Source organism: Ptychodera flava, chromosome 1, assembly GCF_041260155.1.
Source record: "Ptychodera flava strain L36383 chromosome 1, AS_Pfla_20210202, whole genome shotgun sequence".
Classification (NCBI taxonomy): Eukaryota; Metazoa; Hemichordata; class Enteropneusta; family Ptychoderidae; genus Ptychodera; species Ptychodera flava.
In genome coordinates, this window is record NC_091928.1 from 26,842,019 (window position 1) to 26,868,171 (window position 26,153).

General features: G+C 37.0%; 2 protein-coding genes across 2 annotated transcripts; both read right to left on the reverse strand.

Annotated features, from left to right (window-relative positions):
- Positions 1–2,856, reverse strand: LOC139135709 (uncharacterized). Its single transcript, XM_070703385.1, has 5 exons — positions 2,677–2,856; positions 2,285–2,347; positions 2,142–2,189; positions 1,871–1,964; positions 1–1,443 (listed from the first exon to the last, which is right to left on the reverse strand). Exons 1-5 carry the CDS (start codon positions 2,810–2,812, stop codon positions 1,092–1,094), a joined length of 693 nt encoding a protein of 230 aa, XP_070559486.1. The 5' UTR covers positions 2,813–2,856; the 3' UTR covers positions 1–1,091.
- Positions 2,857–15,535: 12,679 nt separating this feature from the next.
- Positions 15,536–25,942, reverse strand: LOC139133995 (scavenger receptor cysteine-rich domain-containing protein DMBT1-like). The gene is made up of 10 exons (XM_070700830.1): positions 24,303–25,942; positions 23,939–24,073; positions 23,439–23,612; positions 21,559–21,840; positions 20,445–20,786; positions 19,531–19,716; positions 19,118–19,180; positions 18,970–19,017; positions 18,691–18,784; positions 15,536–18,395 (listed from the first exon to the last, which is right to left on the reverse strand). Exons 1-10 carry the CDS (start codon positions 24,403–24,405, stop codon positions 18,044–18,046), a joined length of 1,779 nt encoding a protein of 592 aa, XP_070556931.1. The 5' UTR covers positions 24,406–25,942; the 3' UTR covers positions 15,536–18,043.
- Between the last annotated feature and the right edge of the window lie 211 nt (positions 25,943–26,153).

The window sequence follows — 26,153 nt, forward strand, 5'->3', positions numbered from 1 at the left end:
TTTTGGTCAAAATCGTCATTGAACGCATTGAAAATGTGCATGCATTGCGACCGATATCGCGAAGCCTTTCATCGTTCACGGTCCCGTTCAGTTTTCTTGTCGTCCACACTGCTAAAGAGTACGGTCTTAGTCGACTGCATCAAGACAGAACCACTACACAACTTCATTTTCGTGAAGGACTGACGTTATTTTTCACAATGCAAAAAAATACTCACTTTACACACACCAGTCTACAATACATTTTACATCTTCCTTCTTACTGAAGTTAAACATAAACGTCCAACAAATTGTGAAAACCTGTGTCGACATCTGAACATTTTAATTACTCTCCCTGAAAGTGCAGCACAACCTTAGACTCTCTCGCAGCCCCTTGTCCGCTACGCAGCTCTATCCTCAACCATATGGTGATGCGCCCTCAATAGTCTTTCTGGCAAGCGAGGCTCACCGAGCCAGCAGGGTTATAGTGTATCAAACTTTTGCCGGCTCGCTGAGGGCGGTATTATTGTCTGAGGCGTAGCCGGCTGTGATAGGGGCTGTGAGAAAGTCTAAGCACAACCCAAAGTGGAATGGCCTGTGAGTAGTACGGTTACCATCACTCCTTAGCAACCAGCTTTTCTATGCGAGCAGCGAGGAACAAGCAAGGTCGATTTCTGTCGATTTCGTCGCTAATTTCAGTGACCGCCCTATCCTTGCGTGAACGTATCTATTACGAGCTAATGGGTCCTTGACCGTGCATCACTCACACTGGCAAACTAAGGGTTTGGGACGTCATGAGAGTAATATTGTGTTGTTTTTTTTGCAGTCTGCGTCCGGTTGAGTTATTCGGGTAGGCATAGATCGGAATCGAGTTGATTTCGCCGAAAGTAGTAAGAAAAGTAGTTTTTAGTGGGCGGTCCAAATGGGGAACGCATATCTCCCGGGCTGTGGTGGGAGGCCGTATAACGCCGGGAACACACTGCATCGTACACTGTGCTATAGTATGTACACACGTACGCATGATTCTATCTATCTATCTATCTATCTATCTATCTATTCTAAGACTCCATATGTTCGTTTTGACATTTAGATCTTCTTACGAACTATCAAGTTCATTACAAACGAAAATGATCGCCTCCTTCATAAGCAACGTTCTCCACAAACCCTGATTGTGAACTCTCTGGTACGTTTGCTTCAAGGTTTGGTGTCACAGTCAGCGGGGAACCAGTGTCAGAATAACCGTCGTTGATATATGTTTCAGATTCGACATTGCGAACGATCTCTGCCTGATTATTTTCCAAAGGATCACTGTCTGGCGTTACGGAAACAACAGGATTCATCTCATATGCGTTACCAATCATTCTTTCATCAATAGTGTCATATTGGTGATTTTCTCTGCCAGTACCACTCGAAGGAACTGCATCTTGTACGAAGTCGACAGAACTATTGGCGTCTTTGTTTCGTGAACTTTGAAAAAATATGGCAAACAAGATTAAATACGCGTAAGCCTTTTGCTTTACAAATAACAGTTTGTGTTGACGAAGCAATGAGGTTGATAATGAATAATTTCAATTGTTAAATCTCAAAGGTGAATTCGTTATACTGCTGGTACAACGGTTTTTATAAATTTTAACTACGGTAATGGCACTGGCCACCACCACTACTACCACCATCACAACCATCATTATCATCGTCATCATGATCATGATCATCACCGTCACCACCACCACCACCACCATCATCATCATCATCATCATCATCACCATCATCATCATCATCATCATCATCATCATCATCAGCGTCATGTGCATCAGATGTAAATAACAGGAAAACTTTCAACTTTCCATACTTGACATGCACAATAACCACTCTAATTAACCGATAAATTACTTACCTTACTTTGCGACGCCTATTAATGAGCAGTAAAGTAAGTACAATTACCAACACGACAAACCCCGTCACGCCAATTGTAACGCCAAGTATTAAGCCTGTATGATACAAAATTCATATAAAATTTTAATCTGCTGAGGAACAGTATATTTCCGGCAACGTGTAAACTTAGAAGAGAAAGAAAATTCCAAGAGTATTCCTATTTATATCATATAACTGATATTTCACAACAAACGATTCAATACAAACTAAAACAATCCGGAATTGAAACCTACCAATAGACAAGTGGGATGTGTCACTCATGCTAGCGGTTGTTTGAAGTTCTGTGAAAGTAATGATAAAAAGATAAATTATTGTTTGGTATGTGATTGCATTTCTAATTGTGCTCATAATAAACGAGTGTACAGAAACAACATACCCGTCGAAATAAAACCTCCGGAAGTACCGATCGAAGGAACAGTCGGTGTTGTCTGTATTCTCTCTAAAAGAAAATGAAAATAAGTCGATGATTGCATCAAATAAAGATACTAGTGATGTAAACATTCTAGTCACTGTCACACAAAATATGGATTTACAAAAGTGTCGTCGTCTTTCAAATTACTGATTTAGTCTAAACCTTATGCTTTGTTATCGGCAGCCATTAGTTCTTGCCCTGGACATGGTTGCATAGTAAACGTTCTCGATGACAAAAGATCATTTGCAATACAACACATGCAGCTAATCAAGCTAACTTCTTTCTCCTGGTAATTATCACGGTTTTTCAAATGTCTTTAAAGTTGGAAACAACATCCCTTACAGGTACAGACATACCAACACACTGCGGTAACGTGTCATTCCAAATACCATCCTGACACTCCACTGACTGATGTGAGGAATTTGTCTCGTAACCATGGTTACAAACAACCGTAGCAATGTCACCAGTACGGTATGGGCAATCGCTGTTCATAATTGTAGTCCCGTTTTCAACCTCGTTGTGATTATCACATCGCTGTTTACCTTAAAGGAACATCAAGAATATATATATATATATATATATATATATATATATATATATATATATATATATATATATATATATATATATATATATACATATATATATATATATAAGAAACTTGGGTTGACACACATTACCACACCTGGTTGTTAGGTTCCAAACGTATCAGTGATATTTCAGTAATTGGCATCATACAAATCAACAAACAGGATGACAAACTACGCAAACATTTACAATCACAATGGATCAAAAAACTTGACACACTATCCCCACCTGGCCTAAATATTCGCCCAAAATTTACAGTCTTCAATAACGCCCCCACATACCAGTTTTTGAGTATTTAAAGGGACCCCCCTGGACTTCAGCGAGCCAATTTCCAGTCCAAGCAGTTTTGACTTTACTCACAGCCTCGAGGTTAGTCTCTCTCCTGTCATTTATGTACATTTACAGATTTTCAGATACTTGTAACTCCACATTGCTCGTTTTCCTATACAATTAAACCATTGTAATTTTTTAGTCTCTCTCTTGTCACTTATGTACGTTTACAGATTTTCAGATACTTGTAACTCCAGATTGCTCGTTTTGCTATACAATTCAACCATTGAATTTTTATGTTCGTACTTTTTATTGTAGAAAACACCTGAAGAAGCTCTAAATTTAGAGCGAAACGTTGTGTTTGATGTATAATAGTCGCGCCAGCGGCTTACTGACTACGCATGCGCTTATTCATAATATACTATGCGAGTAACCGGAAGTGTACCCTTCTTTCGTGGGCGCCGCCATGTTTGTTTTTTTAGTACTCGTAAATAAACAAATACGAAACAAATATCATATATAACATGCCATTTATAAAATATACCTCTTTATTAGCCAGTAAATGTTATTATGCACCTTGTCGCTGATACAGAATATCGTTAATATAGATAAAGGGAGAAAACAGTCGCGCATATGAACGGTGGCATACGCAAAGAATGCTGGGATTGAATTTTAGAAAAGCGCCCCCAGTGTCAATAATTAAATTCAAAAATTGCCAGTTTTTTTTAGACGGAACGCTATAGTTTTCAGCTTGCAAGTGGAAGTTGGGCAGTGCGGTTACCATTGCAATGATAATGATTGCATGATACGTCCCTTGTTTAACGCAATAGGCTGTTATCAATGTAAAACTTGCCAATTTTTGTCCAAAATTTTTACACGTTACAGAAAATCTATAGGCCTACCTGCACTGCTGCAGGGTTTGACGTCCGCGCGTGTACGTACGTGAACTGCTTTCATCAGAGGGAAACTGGGCATAGTTGTCATATATACGTTTATGAAGTAACAATTAATACATTTTATCATGAATCAATACAAATAACATTCACCATCATTCGCTAGAAATTCAATCAAAACATCTCTCGTACAGCTGTATATCTCACCATTCGCAGGAAAGGCCTTGGAGAAATTACCGAGGATTCTCTCTTCATCTTGGTAACTTTCAGAAACTATGACGTGGTCATTATCGTTGGCAAGGTTGAATATGGTAAACCTGATTGAGATATGATCTTCCTGTGATTCGATGGTCCATTTACAATAATCTCGTGTTTTGTAATATCCTGTGAAATATGGAGAGTAGATAATTCCAGCCTGTTGTTGGTATTCACCTCCACATGCTCCCATTTGTACTGGAAAATGAAGTGTTAATCTTAAGTCTAAAACTAACATATAGTCCCAAATGTTATACATAAAAAGGTATTCAAAAAGTTCTCTGGAAAAATTAGCCTCATTAACAACAGAAACCAAATCTTTTGTATATTTGTAGTTACAGGGATACTTGAGAGTAGTTCAAAGGCAGTTCTTTTAAAGAACAAAACACGGGCTCTCATACTGGTCGTCATCCAATAAAATCAGAACTGTAACCTTCATAGTTGCTGAGAAGCGCAAAATTGTTCAAAGTTCGTCTCACATTTTTGGGAAAAAAACGTTTGATCTCATACTGGTCATCATTCGACAAACCAGAACTGTAGCTCTAATAGTTGCCGAGGTACTCATAAGTAGGTCAAGGGTAATTCTCAAGTTTTGAGAAAACATGGCTGAAGAAGAAAAGTAGAACTCCAGCAAGAACAGAAGGGCCCACGCCAAAGTTGGTTTGGGCCCTTAATGCGAACGAAACCAACAGGGCCAACATCAAGCTGGCTCGGCCCCTAACAAGCAAAAAGCGATAGTGACCAAACACGTGCATCTCTTTGACCTTTCATGGTTATACAATTTTTCACGAAATTTACCCAACCTTGTCTAGTCTCTTGAACCGGACCATCACTTATATCTGGATCACTCATATTCATTCTCTCCGATATTGTATTTCTATTCAGGACAGCATCGAACATAATTGGCCTGTGTGTTTATGAACTGATACATTAGATAATACAATGTAATGATATCTGATTGATTGTTTCCTAGTCGTCATGTTATCGAATTATCTTTATTACCAGTAGTTAATAACATTTCAAAACCTTTATGTATACATAGTTTTATTTAAAAAGTAGCCACTTGCACATATTAAATGATACTATTACAAGATTTGTTTATGACCACTATGGGTTTTATCTCTCAAACTAAACTGATACGACTTGCGTCTAAAATGTTAAATTTGGATCGCCCCGGTGTCGACAAATGCTGTAAATTACTTAGGCAATAAAGCAACCCCAGCGATGGTATACCATGAGAGTTTGATCAGTTCATGATATTTATGAATGAGGGATAGTGAGTGCGTATATGAAGTAAAATGGTCAAAACGAGTGATATACTGTCACTGGGTGTGATTCAGCTCGTATATCATAACGGTATATTGAAATTTTGGTATGAAACGTCAAAAAAGGATGTTTGCACTTGTAAGAGTCCGCACATGTGCCAACCGTGGTATATCGCGAATGTTCCACGGTTCTTTTCACGTCTCGACCAATGGGATTGCTGCATTTGCGCCAGCCATATAGGGTAAATGCTTGAAAAGAGAGATAAAACACCACTACTTCGGATACAAAGTAAGAAAGCCATTCGAGTTTTAGGACATAAAACAGAATAATCACGAAAAACAGTCGTGTCTGGTTCAACACTTTGTTATGTATGTATGTATGTATGTATGTATGTATGTATGTATGTATGTATGTATGTATGTATGTATGCATGTATGTATGTATGTATGTATTCATAGAAGTAGGCATATTAAGGCAAGCAAGCCGGAGGAGAGTTGTGTTTATGTGTGTGTTTGTGTTTGTGTGTTTGTTGTGTTGTGTGTGTGTGTGTGTGTCTGCGCGCGGGCTTGTACACACACTATAACCGTTCACAAAAGATAACCTTGAACAAAACATGGCCTTTCACCACTCAGATATCCTGGGTGGATATCTAACTGCCTCCGTCGGTAAAAGTAGATACGAATCTTTACTAAATGTTAGCCTAAATCTGGAATCTATTGTTGATCAGCATGTGAAAAATACATATTTATTCATCTGAACGTAGTTGTTGATAAACATTTTGATAAACATGTTGATAAATATGGTTATTTATATTAAACAGTGCACTCGACTCACATAAATTAATCACATGATTACGGTAGTTTAACTTACCATCGTAAGCACTAGCTAAAGGAGCACCACCACCGCAAATTTGCCAATCGGCGCCCGCACATGATTGATAACAAGCTGCATTTTGCACACGATCCCACCTATCACACCAAGAATTCAGGTTTCTACACGTACACTGGTTTCCATCTTTACCATGTAACATAGCGAGGGATGCGCTTTGGTTTCGACAGAATTCTGCACAATACTGTATCGTCATGTTGGCATCGGTAAACTCGCGTCTGGTGTCACAGTTGGTGAAATGATGACATCCATTGTATAAGTAAACTGATGAGACAAAATAGCTTTGACATTAATTCTTAATGTATATATATATATATATATATATATATATATATATATATATATATATATATATATATATATATATATATATATATATATTATATATATATATATATACACACTTTTTTGTCAAGCTGGGTAAATATTTTATTTTGGTGTAGTGGTCGATCTCCTGACTGAGATATATGGGTATTATGTAAAGGTAATTTCTTTAGACTTTGCGATTTGACGTTTTAACAGTTCAGAATACATTCCATAAGTAATAGACTGGAATAGTAGAAATGAACCATAAGATCTTTGGGATTGTGTCTAAGTGAAGAAATTCTGCATAGCAAAAGTCACTACAACATTTACACGCTCCTTTTCAAATAATATCCACATTAACGTCGAAGGAAATCACGGAATGTTTTTAAAAGAGTATCATTGCCGTGCAAGTCCTGAAAAATGTGTAAGTTAATATGTTAAAATTGCCACAGCTTGACTATCCTCTTTCAAGTTATAACGATCTATTTCCCCGAGATTGCTGGTGCTTAATTCAGTCCCCTACCCCCGCAGTCAGATTTAGGAGCTCTCAAAATTTTCTACAGAGTGTGTGTACTAGGTTCTAAACTTGTCTTGCCTAAGATCTGAATCTTTCTTTCTTTTTATACAATCTACTCAGAGTATGGTCGGCATGGTTAATTCCAAAGCTTGATAAATTGGAGGTACGTTTATCTCCAATCAAACCATTTGTACTTTGATCTCTTATTTCTATTCAAAACTACAAACACATTTTATAGTTCCCTTTAGCATAGTAGAAGCACGATGTCTTCGTTTGTGAGGGCTTTATTTACATTTAGGAATGATAATCACGTTGTTTGTTCTTTCCAGGCCCATGGATACTTTGTGCCAGACAGACGGCGAGAACATAGTCAAGTGGTGTACGAAATACGCTTATGTTGCCCGAAACTGTGAATTTGTATTCAACAGTGAGACGACTTCAAGCCCTTAAAATTGAAATTAGTTGCGAAACGTGCATGAAAACCCAAAAATTCAGATAAATTCACGTTAATGAGTTGCCTGTATTATAGTGTAATACACGTGAATTCACATGAATCCATACGAATACAGGCTTGCTGAATACAAAAAATGGATTCTTGACTGTATTCATCTGTATATGCACTCTTCAGCTAAAATACAGGCAATAATCCATGTTAATACAGTAAGTATTATAGGGTTTTTATGCAGTGATATATATATATATGTGATAGCGCTGTGATTATGACTCAAGTCTTGCAACATCTAGGAAGACCTCTAAGCTTTAAGAAGCAGGCATTTTGTTGCTCTGTCGGGTGTTTTTGAGATGGACGAAGTAACCCTATGGGACCAGCAAGATAAGTAAATGTACTCACAGTTGCACGTTGCTTTTGCCTGAATGCAATTGTTACAGTCGGTACTGATTTTATGAGAACATTCGTTGAATATTGTACCGTTTGCATCACACGTCACGTTGACAACACATCTCGTAGAAACAGAGACGTCACTAGTACGTGGGCTGTCATCATTCATCGCGCCTTTCGTATATCCTGTCATGTATTATATAGAGTAAACACAAACAAACAAAAAAAACAAAAAAAAACAAAACCAATAGAAATGTAATTCATAACTAAATGAGATTTCCCACATTGTAAGTTCAGTGAATTTTATAAACGATAAGAAAACGTATAAACAACAAAGTTTGGTTATGCAAAATTGTCAGCAATGACATTGTGATATCATAAACGTGTGTGCCATGAAGATGTACTTTGAATAACATTCAACTATCAAAAGAGGAAGAATGTATTAAAATGAACGTCGTTGGGACTGATGATATACATATAAGAACACGCCTTCAGCTGCTATTCCTTCTGCCAAAAATAAAGTCTAAAAAGTCAGATACTGAAATGAGAACCTCACTTTCAAACGTTACTTTGCTTACCTACTTCTAGACAGAGTACGTCTGCATCGGACATATCCCAATGTTCGTCGCAGACTGGCATCCAACCATATTCCTCAGTCAACATTTCCACTCTGCCTTCGTATGGCGTCGGACCATTCGTTAGTTTCCCGGTTTCTTGGAAGGTGAAATGAAAGGGCAGTGTTAGGTTTTGAAATGGATGGCTATATCGCAGATTTACATTCACAAGTTGTTCATAAAGCTTGTACTTATTTTAACAACGACAACAGTGACATAGTTATGGACAAGCGTACGTGTTGTACTTTGCTTCCTCAATGCGAACCCGGATACAAGTTTATAGTAAACGGTACAATTCTAGCCAGCATGAAAACGATTCAGAACATTTTCACTTACGTTGTACAGTCCGGTGAACATTGAAAGTAACCAGAATCGTTGATACTAGAAATACCTGGAATTCCATGGTGGTTGATTCAAAGACAGTTTAACATTCGAGCAGGCGGACTCCTGAAACCAGTATTAATGGTATGTGGTTTTATGACTTACTTGAGTTGGCCGGTTCAAAGTGCATACAATCCAGCCAGAAATTCTTAGCGTGATTGATGTGTGTGTAAAACATACCCTCTACGTGGGAATTATGAGAAATAAGTGACTGTTTATTGATGTTGTGGTATGCTTATGATGTCGTGACCTGACTTATTTTAACTCTGAACAACATACAAACAGGTACTAACCACAGTCTCTTATGAACCGATACACGACGGCTGCTGTGTTTATGCATTAGGAAAGTAGAAAGTATGAAAACGGAAAGGCTGTTATACGCACGTGTCGCCGATTTTGAGACGGCTTTTCCTCACAAAAATCCACAATTTATTCAATAAACCAGCATCGATGTATCCAACACATCTCCTAAATCATACCTGCTATCCTCTTTGCGTCCAAAAAGATCTTCTGTGCTTATTTGGGTGCGATTTCCGACGGGACCAGTGTTTCGACGTGAAACAACGACCTTCGTGCAACAGCAGCGGATGGTTAGCGGCTGTAGCGGCGCCAGCGCAGTGACATCCTAAATTTAAATGTTCAAACGATCGCGGACTTACAGTAGATAGCTAATCGCAGCACCGCTACTTACAAACCACTCGCTTAATAGTTCAAAGTACACTCCCATAAAATTATACTGCTAATGGTGATGTTTCTGACAATAACCCTCAAAGCGGAATACCCGACAACAGTTCCTCGTAACTTCAAATTAATACCAATAGAACGACCCGCGATTTGTTCATCCACTGCACCGGTTTTATTTTAGGACCGGGATTGGTGTCATTTGGACTTAAAGATTAGACAAACGATCGCCTTGAAAATCGATACTTAAAGTTGTACTTTTCTTTTGTCTACATATTTTTGTCAGACTGGAGTGAGTGATTTTTTGAGAAGAATTCGCAATGCTGTACCTCTAGCACACGTTACGTTGACAACAAATATCGTTGAAAGAGTGACGTCACCACTACGAGGCTATCATCTGACATCCACCTTTCAGATATCCTATTGCCCGATGAACGGGGCAGACAGAGGAGCTATTGCTCATTTAATAGTGTTTTCCACGCTCAAAGTATTGTGAGCTGAACCAACCAAATGGATCGCATATTATTTTTTAGAGGCTTACCTGGTCCGTGGCCGATCTTATGGATCCATTACAGGCAAATTGTGGTCGAAGATGCAAGTTAAACACTGTAAACTGAGTTTATCGCCATCTTGATTCTCCCCGAGACACTTCTGTTCGTAGTATTTTCATTGATGTCTCTTCTGCTTTTCATGTCATCCCAGTCACACATTTGTTGAAACGGTTACTTTATTATCTAGATTAGCATACCAACACAGTGTTCATACTCTCGATTAAACCTTCTTGAGCCACCGGCCACAACGCATCAGCGTAAACGGTCCTTTTTCCAGCGAATTAGTACGCAAATGTTCCCCAGTTCCCCAGGGATGTGTCTTGTCACCCGTCCTTTTCCTTTCGTACACGAATGAACCTATGTGTAACGACGCTCTTCTTACTTTCATCAAACTTAAAGATGATATGGTTTTGGTCATCCGCTAATATCGTGGTTTTCATGGAGATTAGTTTCCTTGAACTAAATGTTCGGAAAACGAAGGATATGTGCATTATAGTAGGGCGGAAACAAGAGGAAGAAGAGAAAATCAACATGTTTAAATGTCTTTGAAATCTTCTTGATTGCTATCTGCGTTTTAAAGATAATTTTGACTACAATTTAGGGTCTAATCACGTCTTTAGCTCCTAATTAAGATTAATAGTTTTAACGTTAGTAGGGATATTTCAACACCAATGTATCCTTCACAGCGTCTTGATATATTGTATCTGGTGTTTGAATATATTTCTGTTAAAGACAAAACAAAGTTGACAATAGGCGTCAGCCTGGCAGGAAGAAATTTTGGTTCAAAGATGAAACAACTTCTTGACTTTTACATCAGCCATTGTAACGGAAAAAACGTTCAGATATTTAGAACCAATCATACCTATTGCATTCGCATTCCCTGGATTCTCTCAGTTATGATTCAGTCTTGTAAACGAACATTTTGCAGATCGATGGAAGTTTACCATGTTGTATCTTGTATGTTGTGTTTTTATGTCAAAATAGTTGGGTTTTTTAATTGTATGATGGGACTCTGTAAAGAAAAAAGAAAATGTCATTATATTTTTTAAATTCAATGGACAAAAGAGTATTTGATCTATTGATTCATTGAATGATTGATTAAATGAATTAATGATTGGTTGATTAAATGACTGATTGATTGATCTATACCACTTGGCATTCACGAAACGTTACCTGTGTACAATTGTCATCAGTTATGTGTTGTAGTTTGAAATAAGTTGTTCTGCAAACCACTGTCAGATATCAAGAGGCAAAGAATGCCATCGGGCAAGCGCTTTCAATGTATATTATTCAGATTTATATGACAGAACCCCGTGGCCGGTGAGTGCAAGCGCGCCGTACTAGCGGTATTTGCACTCGTGCTGCGGTGTATTCGGCTGTCCTTTCACTCGCTTCGCTCGTTCTGTTATTATTACATGTTCTTTTATTTGCATCATTTATCCAGAGAATCGACGATTAGTCGTGCGTACTACTTGTCTGTCAAAGCTTCAGGGCGACCCTGCGGAGTTATATAACATTGACATCACTGTAATGAGGCATCGAATCAGCTTTCACTTTTCATTGGTCAACGCCGCCACACCCTCTATTTTGATTGGCTAAACTATTGTTTACTTGTTTATCAAGGATGACGTAAGAGGAACGTCGGTGGGCTCCAACTCTGCTTGCGATCGCTCACACATACGTAGCCACAGATGGCCAAACGAAGAGAACTTTGAACATGGAACGCTTTTGATTTTTTCACATTTTGAGCTTGAAATTCTTCTAAATGATCGATACAAATAACAGTTCGAAGATTTTTACGGGAAATTTAAGAGTAAGATACGGCAAACGTAACTTGTCGAACGATCAAATTTCAGTGTTCACCGTGGCACACAAGCGCTCACTGTTATCAATAGCGTGGTCAGAATAAACTGCATGCAAAAGTGACTTTCTATTGTAAACAGGGAATGTCCCGTGAGAAAACTACTGGCAAAAAAGGTCTATGAAAATGTTATCTGTTTAATTGGCTCCGCTGCGCCCGCAGTTACGTGTGTTTCAATGTATGATGGCCGCCGTGGTACGGAGCTAGACACGGACGTCGCCCGTTGTCAATGTTTTTGCTTCGCTGACAAACAAACTGCTCTTCCGGATAATAACAATCATCATCACACTAAAATAAGTACATGCAATTTTCTTTATCGTAGTTTTTATCGGTAATGTCATGCATTTTACCATAACTAGCATCGAACCAAAGAGAAACGAAATCTTGTAAACGACATTTTTTGTGTTTACAAACAAAAATAGTTCCGGGTCAAAATTGGTAAATACTCATTAACATAAAGAAATGGCATAATGTTTTTGGTATTGCACTGCAGTGCAAGTAAACTGTGGTACATAAGCTTATGTAATAATGAATAGTTACTCAAGCTGCAAATAAATCCAAAAACATGAAATCAGAGCACTGATTTATATTTAAATTGAATGTTGGCTTTACCTATATCATTTCAGAGTACGTGTACATCATCTACGCGCCAGTATTCGCCACAGACTAGCATTCAATCATATTTTTCATTAAGCATTAAATTATTTTCCACTCTTCCTTCTCAAGGCGTTGGACCATTCGTCAGTCTTACGATTTCTATGGGATATTAATTGAGAGAAGAACATTTACTTTGCCAGACATTATAATGGTCCAGAGTGCTTACTGATAACATAAAACGGAAGATCGGTATGGATATTGTCATTTTGTGAGTCTGTTGCACTTTGTTTTGTCAAAGTTAATCCACATGCGCGTTGCCAGAAGAAGGTCAATTTCAATCGGTAGGTAAGTTTCAAACGTTTCTACTTACCTGGCGCAATGCTAAAAGCATGATCGGGCTGCATGGTCGCTGGTTATACCAAGAATTCCATGGTGATTGATTCAGAAGCAGTTTAACAGGTGAACATGGCTAGGAAAGCATTTTGGTGGACCCTCTGAATCAGTATTTCTTGCGTAGTGTTACTTAACCTAATGCACAGCAACATATGTCAATTGAGTCTATCGAATTATATCCCACTCGTGTCTTATAGGATAATATATAGTTATCTTTATAACACGCCATATGCTCATTTCGTGTTGCGATTCGCCAGAATGCGTCACGTGACGGGAAAATAGCTACGTCCTATCCTCACAGAATCAACAAAAGTGACGTCAGAAGGCATTTTTGAAAAGTTTGATTATATTTGGATCTTTGGAAGACTATTTGACCGTAGTGTCGTCTGCAGCTTTGAAAGAATGGCAGGTGATGAGCATCCCAATATGGCTTCTCTGGTCCGATTGTGATTTCAGGTAAACGGCGCACCCTCGTTAATGAGAAAGACTGTAGATCACACAAGCGACATTTAGCTCATCAATCAAGTCCAAGATTGTAGAGGCTGTTATACCGTAAATTACATAAAATCAATTAAATTGGCCTTTTTGTTGCTACAGTGTTTCATGTTATTACATCAACCAAAGGTGAGACTTGGCAAAACAATTGGATATCTAAGACTGCAGCTATATAATGGTAAAACAGCCAAGCAAATTGTTTTCGGTACCCTACATACGAAGGTATTTGCAGAAATCTTCGTTAAGATTTAAAACCTTCAACCTACTAATGACGTTACCATTGCTCCCTTTGAATGATCGGCATACTATCTCAACCAAATTTGCATTATTTTGGGAAATCGAATACAAAGTATTCTCAACAGGATTCGATATCGTTTGCTGGTCGTCGGGAGGATTGACCCCTTACAAAATTTACACGGTTATAACCCCGACTTATGGGTTTGATTAAGAAATGTGGTTGCAAGTTTCCTCGATCAAAGGATAAGCAGATGTTGAAAAATTTCATGGAAGTGCTACGTACCACAAAAGGGCTAGAATGAAATAGTCTACGTAGTTTATTAAATATGGTGTTTTATCAGTGACATATTGAATCATACCTGTTGAGCCCTTCTGACTTTGTAGCTTTATAACGTTAATAGTTGTTGAGGATGATAAAGTCCTCGCCGAATAAACTGCTTACTGGCGCTGTTGGTCCCTGTTTTGATTTTAACATAATTCTTATCTAGGATTGGCGAATCACAAACTATATTTATAAAATTTCACTCTTGGGGCCAATGGTCATTTAAATTGCTCATTGCTTAAAATTACGCGATTATCTTAACTTGACGATCGCAACAACTTAACCCCCTTATTACAGCTTTTTTGAGGAGGAGAATCCAATAAAGAAACATTTAAATTTTCTGCCCTGAGTGCGCAGTTCTTCCACCGAAAAGACATATCTCCGATGCTATTTGAAACACATTCTAGCGATTTAATTATTGATTTGATTCGGTGTGCGATGTATGTTAATTTATTGCTACGAGTGTGTGTATGAGTGTTCTTCATGGAACGTAAACTCTCTGGCACGATTAGGGTAAACTTACGTCATACTACGTTTAACAGTATAACGAAGAGATTTTTATTACTGACAAATATCTATAACAAAGCCAATTCCTGCCACAATACACTTATTGGACAGATATACAACAAATCAATCAATAACAAGGTCAATAAAAAGGTAACAGAACAAACTCACTGAACACCGTATACTGGACAAGAACAATATAAATAGTGCGACAAATGTCGCACCACAACTGTGTATAACTCCGCCTGACTACAGATGTATAGTTTAATTTAGCCTCAAATCCGAGAAAAGAAATTGTTAAACACATAGTGTATATATATATATATATATATATATATATATATATATATATATATATATATATATATATATATATATATATATATATATATATATATATATATATATGGTAAAAAGTGATAACAAGAAGAACACCGGACTTATATCATCGATCTGCTAAGACGTGTCAAAACACGATTTCAGCTGAGTGGCCATGATTGATCATATCACGACACAAATGGACATGAAAGTGGATTGATGGATGATGGATGGATGGATGGATGGATGGATTGATGAATGCATGCATGCATGCATGCACGTACGTTCGTACGTACGTACGTATGCATGCATGCATGAATCTATCTATCTATCTATCTATCTATCTATCTATCTATCTATCTATCTATCTATCTATCTATCTTTGTAATAGTTATTTTAAGATTACTAAACATGTTCATTTTGACATTTAGTTTCTCCCACACCCCCATCTCGTATAACGGATTCATTAAAAACGAAGAAGATCGCTGCCATCGTACGCAATGTTCTTAACAAACCCTCATTGTGAACTCTCTGGTACGTTTGCTTCAGGGCCCGGTGTCACAGTCAACGGGGAACCCGTCTCAGAACAACCGTCGTTGATATTTGTTTTAGATTCGTCATTGGGAACGATCAGTGCTTGATTATTTTCCAAAGGAACACTGTCTGACATTACGGAAACGACAGGATTCATCTAACATGCGTTACCAATCATTCTGTCATCAACAGCGTCAAATTGGTGATTTTCAATGCTAGTACCACCAATACTTTCTTGTATACGAAGTCGACAGAAGTACCGACGTCGTCCTTGTTTGGTTAACTTTGAAAAAATGGCAAACAAAATCAATTGCGCATAAGCCTATTGCAAGGAATTAAACAGTTACTGTATAGAAAACCCTTCGCTTTGGAATTGACGGTTTGCGTTGATGAAATACAAGGTTGAAAGTGAATAGTTTCAATTGTTTAAACTGAAAACTGATTTCCTTATACCGATGGCACAGGGGCTTTCATACAAGGGGAATGGCAGTGGCCACCACCACTACCTTCACCATTACAACCATCATAACAATCACTATCATCATCATCATCATCATCATCATCATCATCATCATCACCTTCTTCTTCTTCTTCTTTCTGACGTTGAGGTCCGTTTTCATCATCAAGCAAGTGGGTACCGTCTGGTACACTATCGAGAATGTCTCAGTCTGCATATCGTTCACTCTGCCTCAGAAGCATTAGATCTGGCAGTGAAACTTTCACATTTATTTTCGTTAGAATAGAAATGCGAATCTCCCTCAACGTTCGAATATATATCATAACCAAGAGGTAGACATAGAACGGTATTTTCATTGACGGAAATGCCAGTAACAATTTATTGGTAATATCATTGTACATTGAACATGTGAGTGAGGTGGTAGATATTTCTACTTTTCAATATTCAAATGGAAGTGCATCTTCCATTGTTTGTTGAAAACAATCCAAGAACAATGGGTTTTTATTGGAGTTTACTAGTAACACTAAACCTTAGCGGATTAAGTGCAGTTCAAGAAATCCTTGTATCTTTCGGTCGATAAAGACTACAAAATGTAAATACCATGTAAAATATTTGGATTAAGCGTCTTTGTAATATGCACTAGTAAACAAGGTGAGTACAACAGGCATTCTTGCGTTAAATTCCATGACAGCTGTCTCTTAAATATGAACGGAGTGTGCAGCGATACGATGTCGGTCTAGGTGGCGTCAGCGACAGGCGCTATCTTACGCCAGGTTAGTATGAGGGAGGGGGTTACTCTTTTCAAAAGTTTGAAGTTTGGTCGTCATTTTCTTTTTTGCAATATAACACCGAATCTTTGAGACGAAGAAAGTAAAATATGCGACAATTGAACGAATGATTGACTACAGAAACCCTGAAGAGGATTACACAACGTGCAACTAATGCACACGAACATATTTCACTCGAGTCAATAAAATCAAATGATTCACGATGAAGAATTAAGCATAGTATGAGTACTAATGAAAAGAGTACTCATTTAATACTCATAATTGGTCATTAAACCTATCCTAAAAGAGCAGTATGTTTGCCTGCTGACAATGATTTCAAAGATACTGAGAGTGTAGGAAAGATAACAGACATACGAAAAAGTCAGGAAATTAAGAGCAAGCAATCTTTACATTACTAGGAATGCCTGTTTTTATAACCCGGTTACCTTTTATATGAATAAAATATATGTAATACAAAGTAATCACTCGTCTGTTTTTATTATTTATTTATTTATCTATTTATTCATTTATCTGTCTCAGTATGTGTCAAGGTGTCTATCTATCATTCTATCTATCTTCTATCTACCTATCCATCGATCTTCTATCTATGTATCTTCTATCATTCTATCTATCAATCTTCTATCTATCTTCTATCATTCTATCTATCTATCAATCTTCTATCTATCTCCTATCATTCTATCAATCAATCTTCTATCTTCTATCTATGTATCTTCTATCTAATAATCTATCTATCTATCTATCTATCTATCTATCTTATCTATCTATCTATCTATCTATCTATCTATCTATCTATCTATCTATCTATCTATCTATCTATTTAAATTATCTCTGTCTTCATGTCAGATTATCTAAGAAGCACTTTCTTTCTTATCTACCTAAATACCAATATACCAAAACCTACTTCCATTTCTTTCGCTTTGTGAATACCGTTTCTATGTGTTAGCCCGATGTATTTATTTGATTTGAACTGTACAATGCTCTACTCCTATGGTGACACTTTGCCACAGCGTTTCCTATCACTTCTCCTGGCGTTCATTTTGAGAATAAGATCCGGTTCATAATCAACAAACGGGTTCATAATCAATCATTCTATCTATCTTCTATCTATCTATCTATCGATCTTCTGTCTATCTATCTTCTATCATTCTATCTATCTATCAATCTTCTATCTATCTTCTATCATTGATAGAAGCATAGTAAGCATAAGCATAATCAATGAACCCAGATTGTGAACTTTCTGGCAGGTTTGCTTCGACGTCTGTCTGTCTGTCACATATCTCATAACAACTGTCGTTGAAATATGCTTGAGATTGGTCATTGCGGACGATCTCGGCTTGATTGGTTTCCAAGGGAATACTGTCTGGCGTTATCGAGATGTAAGAATTTATCTGACGTGCCTTACCGATCATTCTGTCACGATCAATAGTTTCATATTGGTGATTTTCTCTGCCAGTACTACCAGTGTGGACTGTATCCTGTACGAATTCGACAGAACTACAGGCGTCGTCTTTGTTTCGTAAACTTTGAAAAAATATGGGGAAAATTTAATTATGTGCATGTATAAGCCTATTGTGAGAAATTCAAAAGTGGTTGACGCCTTTTGTTTAGAGATGAGGTTTGTGTTGACGAAAATGATCTATATCTAAAGTGAATTATATCAATTGTCAAAAGTGAATTTGTTGTGTCACTTGCACGTAATTCCATAGAGTTCAACAGGGAAATAAAACTGGGCACGACAAACACCACTACTCCCACAAATCATTATAATCATTTACATAAAAATAAAAAATATACATAAATAAATCAAATAACTTACCCAGCTTTGCGACGTCTACGGATCACCAGTAAAGTAAGTACAACTACTGACAGGACAAAACCTATTATCCCAATCGTTACGCCTACTATTAAACCTAGGGAACACAAATTCATCCAGAATTATAATATGCTAAGGTAACTTTATGTATCCGACAATTGTTAACTTAAAAGAGAAAGGAAATTCTAAGGTTGTTCCTTCTGATAATGATTTCAATGACATAATACAGAAAAATGATACCTTGCCATTAATGTTTTAAAACTATCCGGAATCGAAACCTACCAATCGACAGTTCCGATGTTTCACTTGCTCTGGGGGTTGTTTTAGGTCCTATGAAATGAATTGAAAAATAATATCAGTCGTTTGACATTTAGTCTCTCTATTTCTAAGAATACTCATTCAAAGTAAGTGAACGAAAACAAAAACATACCTATCGAAGTAAAATCCTCGGAAGTTGGGATCGAAAGAACACTATGCGTTGTCTGTATTTTCTCTGAAAGAATATGGGGGGATAAGTTCATGATTGTATCGTAAATAGAGATTAATGATACAAACATTTAGTTACCGCCACACAAATTGGGGAATTATAAAAGAGTACAGATACCATATCGAAACATCAAATGTAGACTTTATTTAATCTAAACATTACACTTATTGGCTGTCGTTTTCGGCTACCAATGGCCTATTGCTACAAGCTCATTGATACATAGCGTATTTCTCAATGATTGAAGTTAATTCTCACTACCCAACAAACACCTTCATATAAGGTGAACGGAGAATTATTAGCAATGGTTTTGATTGTCTTAAAGTTTGAAACAGCTTCTACATCATGTACAGACATACCTACACACTGCGGTAACGTGTCATTCCAAATACCATCCCGACACTCTATCGACTGATGCGAAGAATTCGTCTCGTAACCAGGGTTACAAACAACCGCAGCAATGTCATCAGTATAGTATGGGCAATCGCTGTCCGTAATGATTTCTCCGTTTTCAACCTCGCTGTGATTATCACATCGTATTCGCCCTTGAAAAATGACAATATGTCATCAGAAAAATGTGGGAAAATGAAGTTGATTGCAGTAGTACACCTTTCGGTGCATTCTATTTATCTTTATGTGCGAATGTAGACAAAGTGATGATCGTGTAGAATAAAATAGGAATCAGAAAACACACATGCACACCACACACACACACACACACCGCACACACACACACCCCACCATCCCGCCCCCCCCCCACACACACACATATATTATATATATATATATATATATATATATATATATATATATATAATATATATATATATATATATAATATATATAATATATATATATAAATCCTTATGGGAAAACCAGAGCGCTATAAATAATAACGCAAATTCATGAAGTACAAAATAATCTGTTTCTTAAATTCTATACATCCTGCAATCTACAGACAGAAGTGAAAGAATCCTTAGCTCTAAACTAACAACAGATGTTATTACTTAGTACTTGAAGTAATTTGTTTTATTATCTATAATGCTCTGCTTTAAGCATAGCAAAAATATTCTTAGCTGATTTTCACCCATGATGCGAAGATTCATATATTATATATTATATAATATATAATTCATATTATAATAATGATATTTAAAAATATTCAAAAATGAAAATGTTTAGGGCGAAACAAATATGCTAATTGTGTCATGATTTATTTTAATGTTAAAAGTAAGCATAAACAAAACAAAATTAATGTTTACAGACGGTTTACCTGAGAAATCAAACGCAAACGTGCCGTTTGTGTTTTCACCATCACTCGATTGAAATCTAATAAGACCGACATTTGAACAGCTGTGGATATCATCAGTTGGAGGAGAGTGCTTGGCGAAATTCCCAAGGAGTCGCTCTTCACCTTGGTACGTTTCTGTAACTTTAACGTTGTCAAAATTGTTTGCGAGATTGAATATGGTAAACTTTATTGAGATAGTATACTCTTCGGGTATTTCGATGGTCCATTCACAATGATGCTCTGTGTTGTAATATCCGGGGAAATATGGAGAGTAGATAGTTCCAGTCTGTTGTTGGTATTCACCTCCACATGCTCCCATTTGTACTAAAAAGAAGAGTTAAATTGTTAATTCTAGAACATGCATGTCATTGTGTAGACAATTACATAAATTTGATTTGGTATTACTATGCTTCCGTATTTTGCATCACGTAAAATTTGCTCAAAGGAGACCAAGCGAAACTTTACTGGAGTATCTGTTGCTATACTTTTAAATCTGGCGCGGTCTTATGACATATAACAAATTGAAATTGGATCAACTATAGTTGAGCAGCATCAAGTACTGTTGTTGTTGTTGTTGTTGTTGTTGTTGTTTACTTGTATAGTCATAAAACAGCGTACACAAAAAGAAAAAGGAGTAAAATGAAGTGCAGGGTCCCTGCTACCTTTAATTGTTATTATAGAATTATCCCAACCTCGACCCATTTCTAGTGTAGACAAACGCCAATAACAGTATCACTCACTAATTTTTTCAATATCATGGCTTCAACTCACAACAAAGTTGAATGTAATCGATATATGAACTAGGATTTAATACCTTTGGATTCACTCCAAGGAGAGCAAATTGATCGTCATATTATTGAATTATCTTCATTAATGTATGTCATTTCTAAATGTTTGCATTTCCAATTTTTAAGGCATAAAACCGATTCGGAACTCAGTCGTTGATAAACATGGAAACTACATATTAAACAGTGTAGTCTTATTGTTTAAGTCAACTACAATATTTATTACAATAAGTAATGAAACAGATAGAAAAGTCTATTTTCACCACGTAAATCCTGTTATCCCGCCTTCTACGAATAATAGATCAACTCACTATCGTAGACACTGGCTAAGGAATGACCACCACCACAAGCTAACCAGTCGGAACCCGAACATAATTTGTTACACTGTGCATTTGACACATTGCTCCACTCCGCACAAGTAGAATTCAGGTCTCTACAGATACACTCGCTACCAAATTCACCAAAAAGCATAGCGACAGATGAATCGTTGTTCCGACAGAGTTCTACGCAATACTGTATCGTCATGTTGTCATGCCCTGTCCAAATATTGTTGTTACAGGTGCTGAAATGGTAACATCCATGGTATCCGTAAACTGATGAGAGAAAATGTGTTTGACATGAATAATAGCGACTTAATTTACTGCAAGTGAAAACCTTTGTAAGCCTATCAAGGGTAATGGTCAGTCATCTAGCTTAGGTAGGGGATCTGTATGAAGGATATCACTTTGAACTTAGCGTAGTAAAGGTTTCCAGAATTCGGAATACATAACGTACAAAGTAGATAATGGACTTACATTTAGAAATGGACCAATAGATTAGGAAAACAATCTGCAGGTCTAAAAATTGGCTTTTAGAGTGCAGGCTGCTTCACATTAACATAAATGCTGGCGGAAAAAAGCAGATCTTTTTTCGAGAAAACTATGCATGACTTTGAAAATCCAAAAAAAATATTTGCAACTTCATGATGCTGAAAATAAAGGCAATGTGGAACCCCTTATAAACTTCTCGAGGTAAAATGCGGAAAAGCGTTAACTCTCAAAATCTTGCAATAATTTAAGTGGACTCATAAGGGGGCTTATTGCGAAAATAGGCAATTTAATATCCTTTTTAAAGAGTCTTCTCATCAGAGAATGGTAACTATGTTGAATTTCAACACATAAATTGCACTCCTGGCAAACATTTCTTTTGGGGATTCCTTCTTCTATCCTTAAGTATGATAACAATAGTTTATAGATTCTTGGAGCACAATTTAAAAGCAAGTTTTGTTCATTTGGTGGGGACTTACTGCCGTTTAACAACAAATAATGATTGCGCTATCGTTACAATGTACTGATAGATGTTAGACGAAAGCATGGTGCCACTTTTTGTGAGGTATACGGTGAGAAAATTATGGCGCAAAATATGCTTGCGTCCCTTCACTGGATGGTCGCAACTGTACTTACACAAACCATTGATTATTATAACAAAACAATTATAATAGTTTAATGATGATGATTGAATACTTTTAATATTGCAACATTCAGCTATATGGCACCTAACACTTTTGAGAAATTTGCAAAATATGAAAATCAAGTCATCCCAAATTAGTTCCGTGTTCGGAATCGTGTTCTAGATAAATGCAGCCTGACAGACAGATGAACATTTTCGGAAGTTATTATCATGGTTTAAAAGATAATCAAACTTTGCTTCTCGAAAATTCCACCGAAAAGTGTTGAATACTAGTTTCTATGTAGATGAAACAAAACAGCTCCTTTAAAGTAAAAAAACATTCATTTCATTTCGGAATTTGTCAGATGATGTTAAACTTTTGATGATGATGTAAGCTTGATCTACGACATGTATTAGGTAGTGAACATGCATTACCGCGTTCTTTTCGGAATTTGTCAGATGATGTTAAATTTTTGATGATGATGTAAGCTTGATCTACGACATGTATTAGGTAGTGAACATGCATTACCGCGTTCCACAGGTTGTCCTAAAGAAACCTGAAAAGTGAAGCGAACTCACGCTCCCAGAATCTTTGAAATCGGTTGCGGTACTCTAGCGCTATTATTATACGTAATTTGAACAACAACCTAAGATGGTTGCTTAGTTTAAAGAGCAGGCTTTCTGTTCATGTGCATGATTTATTTGCAATGGACGATGTAACTCTATTGGACCTGCCACATGTTACAAACAAAGATATACTCACAGTTGCATGTTGCTTTTGCCTGATAACAATTGTTACAATCGGTACTGATGTTATAAGAGCATTCCCGCAGGGTTGTACTGCCCGCATTACACGTTACGTTGACAACACATATAGTCGAAAGAGTGACGTCACTGGTACGTGGACTATCACTGGACATTGCACCATTCCGATATCCTATTATGTGATATTAGGGGCGCAAAGGTAAACCGATACTCAGTTAATTATACTTCCCACAGCCAAACACTATGTATAAACAACAACTTTACAGATACAGAATGCTTAGCTGAAAAAGATTGTCATCAGTGAGACGAGAAAGTGTCCAAGTTTGAACGAATTTTCAAACTTGCGAATCATTGTCCGATGTCAAGAGGGGAAGAATGCATTTAGATTGAATTGCTAGGATTAATATTAATATTTAAACTCCTCCAGCAACAAATAAAATCAAGCACCATGAAATCAGAACACTTATTACATATATTTTCGTTGAATGTCAGATTTACCTATATCACGACAGAGTACGTCTGCATCGGACATATCCCAATGTTCGTCACAGACTGGAGTCCAACCATATTCTCCCGTCAGTATTTCCACTCTGCCTTCGTATGGCGTCGAACCATTCGCTAGTCTCGCGATTTCTATGGGAACGCATTTGAAAGAAGCAGTGTTTAGTTTTCAGACGTTATCACGGTTCAGAGTAATTTGCTACCTACATCAGAGATTGAAAGATAAGTGTACGGATATCGTCTTTGGTTAGTTAACATCCGTATTGCTCTTTGTTGTCTTAAAGTTGACTCGGATATGCGTTGCCAGAAAAAAAGTTTAATTTCAACAGGTAAATAACGGCTTATAAACGTTTCTACTTACCTTGTGCAGTGCTATAAGTCTGTTCAGTTATCTTGATCGCTAATATCAAAAATACCAAGAATTCCATGATTTTAAATACTGAGGCAGTTGAACAGGCGAACATTGTGAGGACAGCGTTTTGCTGACTCCTGTAATCAGTATTTTTTGCGCAAGGCTACTTAACTTAATGCACAATAACATATTTCGATTGAGTTTTGAGGTAAAATCTAAAGCGTGCCTTAGAAGATAAGATATATCAATTTCATAAGGATATATATAACTTTATCTATCTCTCTAGGGTCACGATTAACGTGATACACGAACATTGCATCGTGGTTGAGAATTTAGCATGATCACATGTGAAGATAATGAAAAGAGACCATTACACAATTCAATACCAACTATTGCTCATAAACACTTCCCTATAATTTAGTATAAGGAGAGTGTGTGCTTAGGATGTTTTGTATGTTGGCAAATGACCATTTGAACATTTACTTTCTCTTATTTTAACAAAAAGTTAACGTATTTGTCTGACAGAACGTCTCTCTCTTTGAAAAAATAACTTAATGATTTTTGTTATTTACCGAGTAAACCGTGTTGTTTCGGATTTTATCTAGTTTACTCTTAGCTTACTTCTGCAAGCGGCTGATGATGTTACTAATTATTAACATTGATAAGAGCTATCTTTCGATACACACTGACTATATCACAACGTTTGCGTTTGATAATGTTTACAGTTTCCCTTCCTTGTCCAGACAGTTGCAGTGAATCACATGACTGGGAGAGAAGTATCACCTATATAAATTACATAGTCAAGACGGAAGTGTAACCCACAACTTATCTGGTCTGATTGGAGAGTAAAGATAGCCTGCGGGACTTTTTTGATTTCGAGTAAACAGCGAGGAGCGCACTCTCGTCAATGTGGAAGATTGCTGATCACACATGCGACATATAGCCTATCGATCAAGCCCACGTGTATACATTTTGTGGTTGAATATATATCGTTAGCAACCAAATCACATGGTCCAACACCGAATGGTATATCACAAACGAACAGCCAAATACAAGCCCAGAAAGCTTTCTCTGTGTAGTGTTTTACAGTTAAGTCAAGTAACTTTGCTGTACAATGTCAAATCATCGTACATTTTCAGATATTGTAGTTCTCGAGCAAGATAAGCAATCTGTCCATATAGTAGGAGCAACACAAGCATTTCAACTCCACCTTCAAAGGCGTCAGACCGTTCGTTAGTCTCGCTCTTTCTATGAGATGTCATTTGAGAGAAGTAGCGTTTAGTTTGTCAGACATTATAATGGTTCAGAGTGCTTTGTTACTTATAAGATAAACGGAAGATTCCTACGGATATTGACATTTGGTGAGTCTACATGATGCACTTCGTTTTCTTAAAGTTAATCTACATACGCGTTACCAGAAAAAAAACGTTAACGTTTAACCTGTACATGACAGCCTGAAATGTTTCTTCTTACCTTGTGCAGTGCATATAAGCATGTTCAGCTACCATGATCGTTGATACCAAGAATATCAAGAATCCTTAGTGATTGATACGGAGGCAGTTTAACAGGCGAATATTGCAAGGATAGCGTTTTTGGGATCCCTTAAATCAGTATTTCTCGCGTAGGGTTACTTAACCTGAAGCACAGCAACATATATTACTCGTGTCTTATAAGATATAGTTAATAATATCCCTATATATCTACATATATTGTACAGGGCGATAATTGGCTTGACACACGTACAATGCAGAGTGGTGGAAAATTCAGCATGGTTGTATGCGTGGTAATGAGAACAGAACATTACACAATTCAATACCGACTTTTGATCATAATCCTCTCCTATTAGACGAATATATGTAT

Bases quoted from the DNA above. Each gene is read 5' to 3' on its own strand.
- LOC139135709 (XM_070703385.1), bottom strand. From the start codon at position 2,812: ATGAACAGCGATTGCCCATACCGTACTGGTGACATTGCTACGGTTGTT. The intron at 2,190-2,284 runs GTATGTTGTTTC...TTACTTTCACAG, and splicing joins CGGAGGTTTTATTTCGACGG to AACTTCAAACAACCGCTAGC. The intron at 1,965-2,141 runs GTAGGTTTCAAT...TGTATCATACAG, and splicing joins CACATCCCACTTGTCTATTG to GCTTAATACTTGGCGTTACA.
- LOC139133995 (XM_070700830.1), bottom strand. From the start codon at position 24,405: ATGTTCGCCTGTTCAACTGCCTCAGTATTTAAAATCATGGAATTCTTG. The intron at 24,074-24,302 runs GTAAGTAGAAAC...GCGTTCCCATAG, and splicing joins GACTTATAGCACTGCACAAG to AAATCGCGAGACTAGCGAAT. The intron at 20,787-21,558 runs GTGAGTTGATCT...TCTTCTTTTTAG, and splicing joins CTTAGCCAGTGTCTACGATA to TACAAATGGGAGCATGTGGA.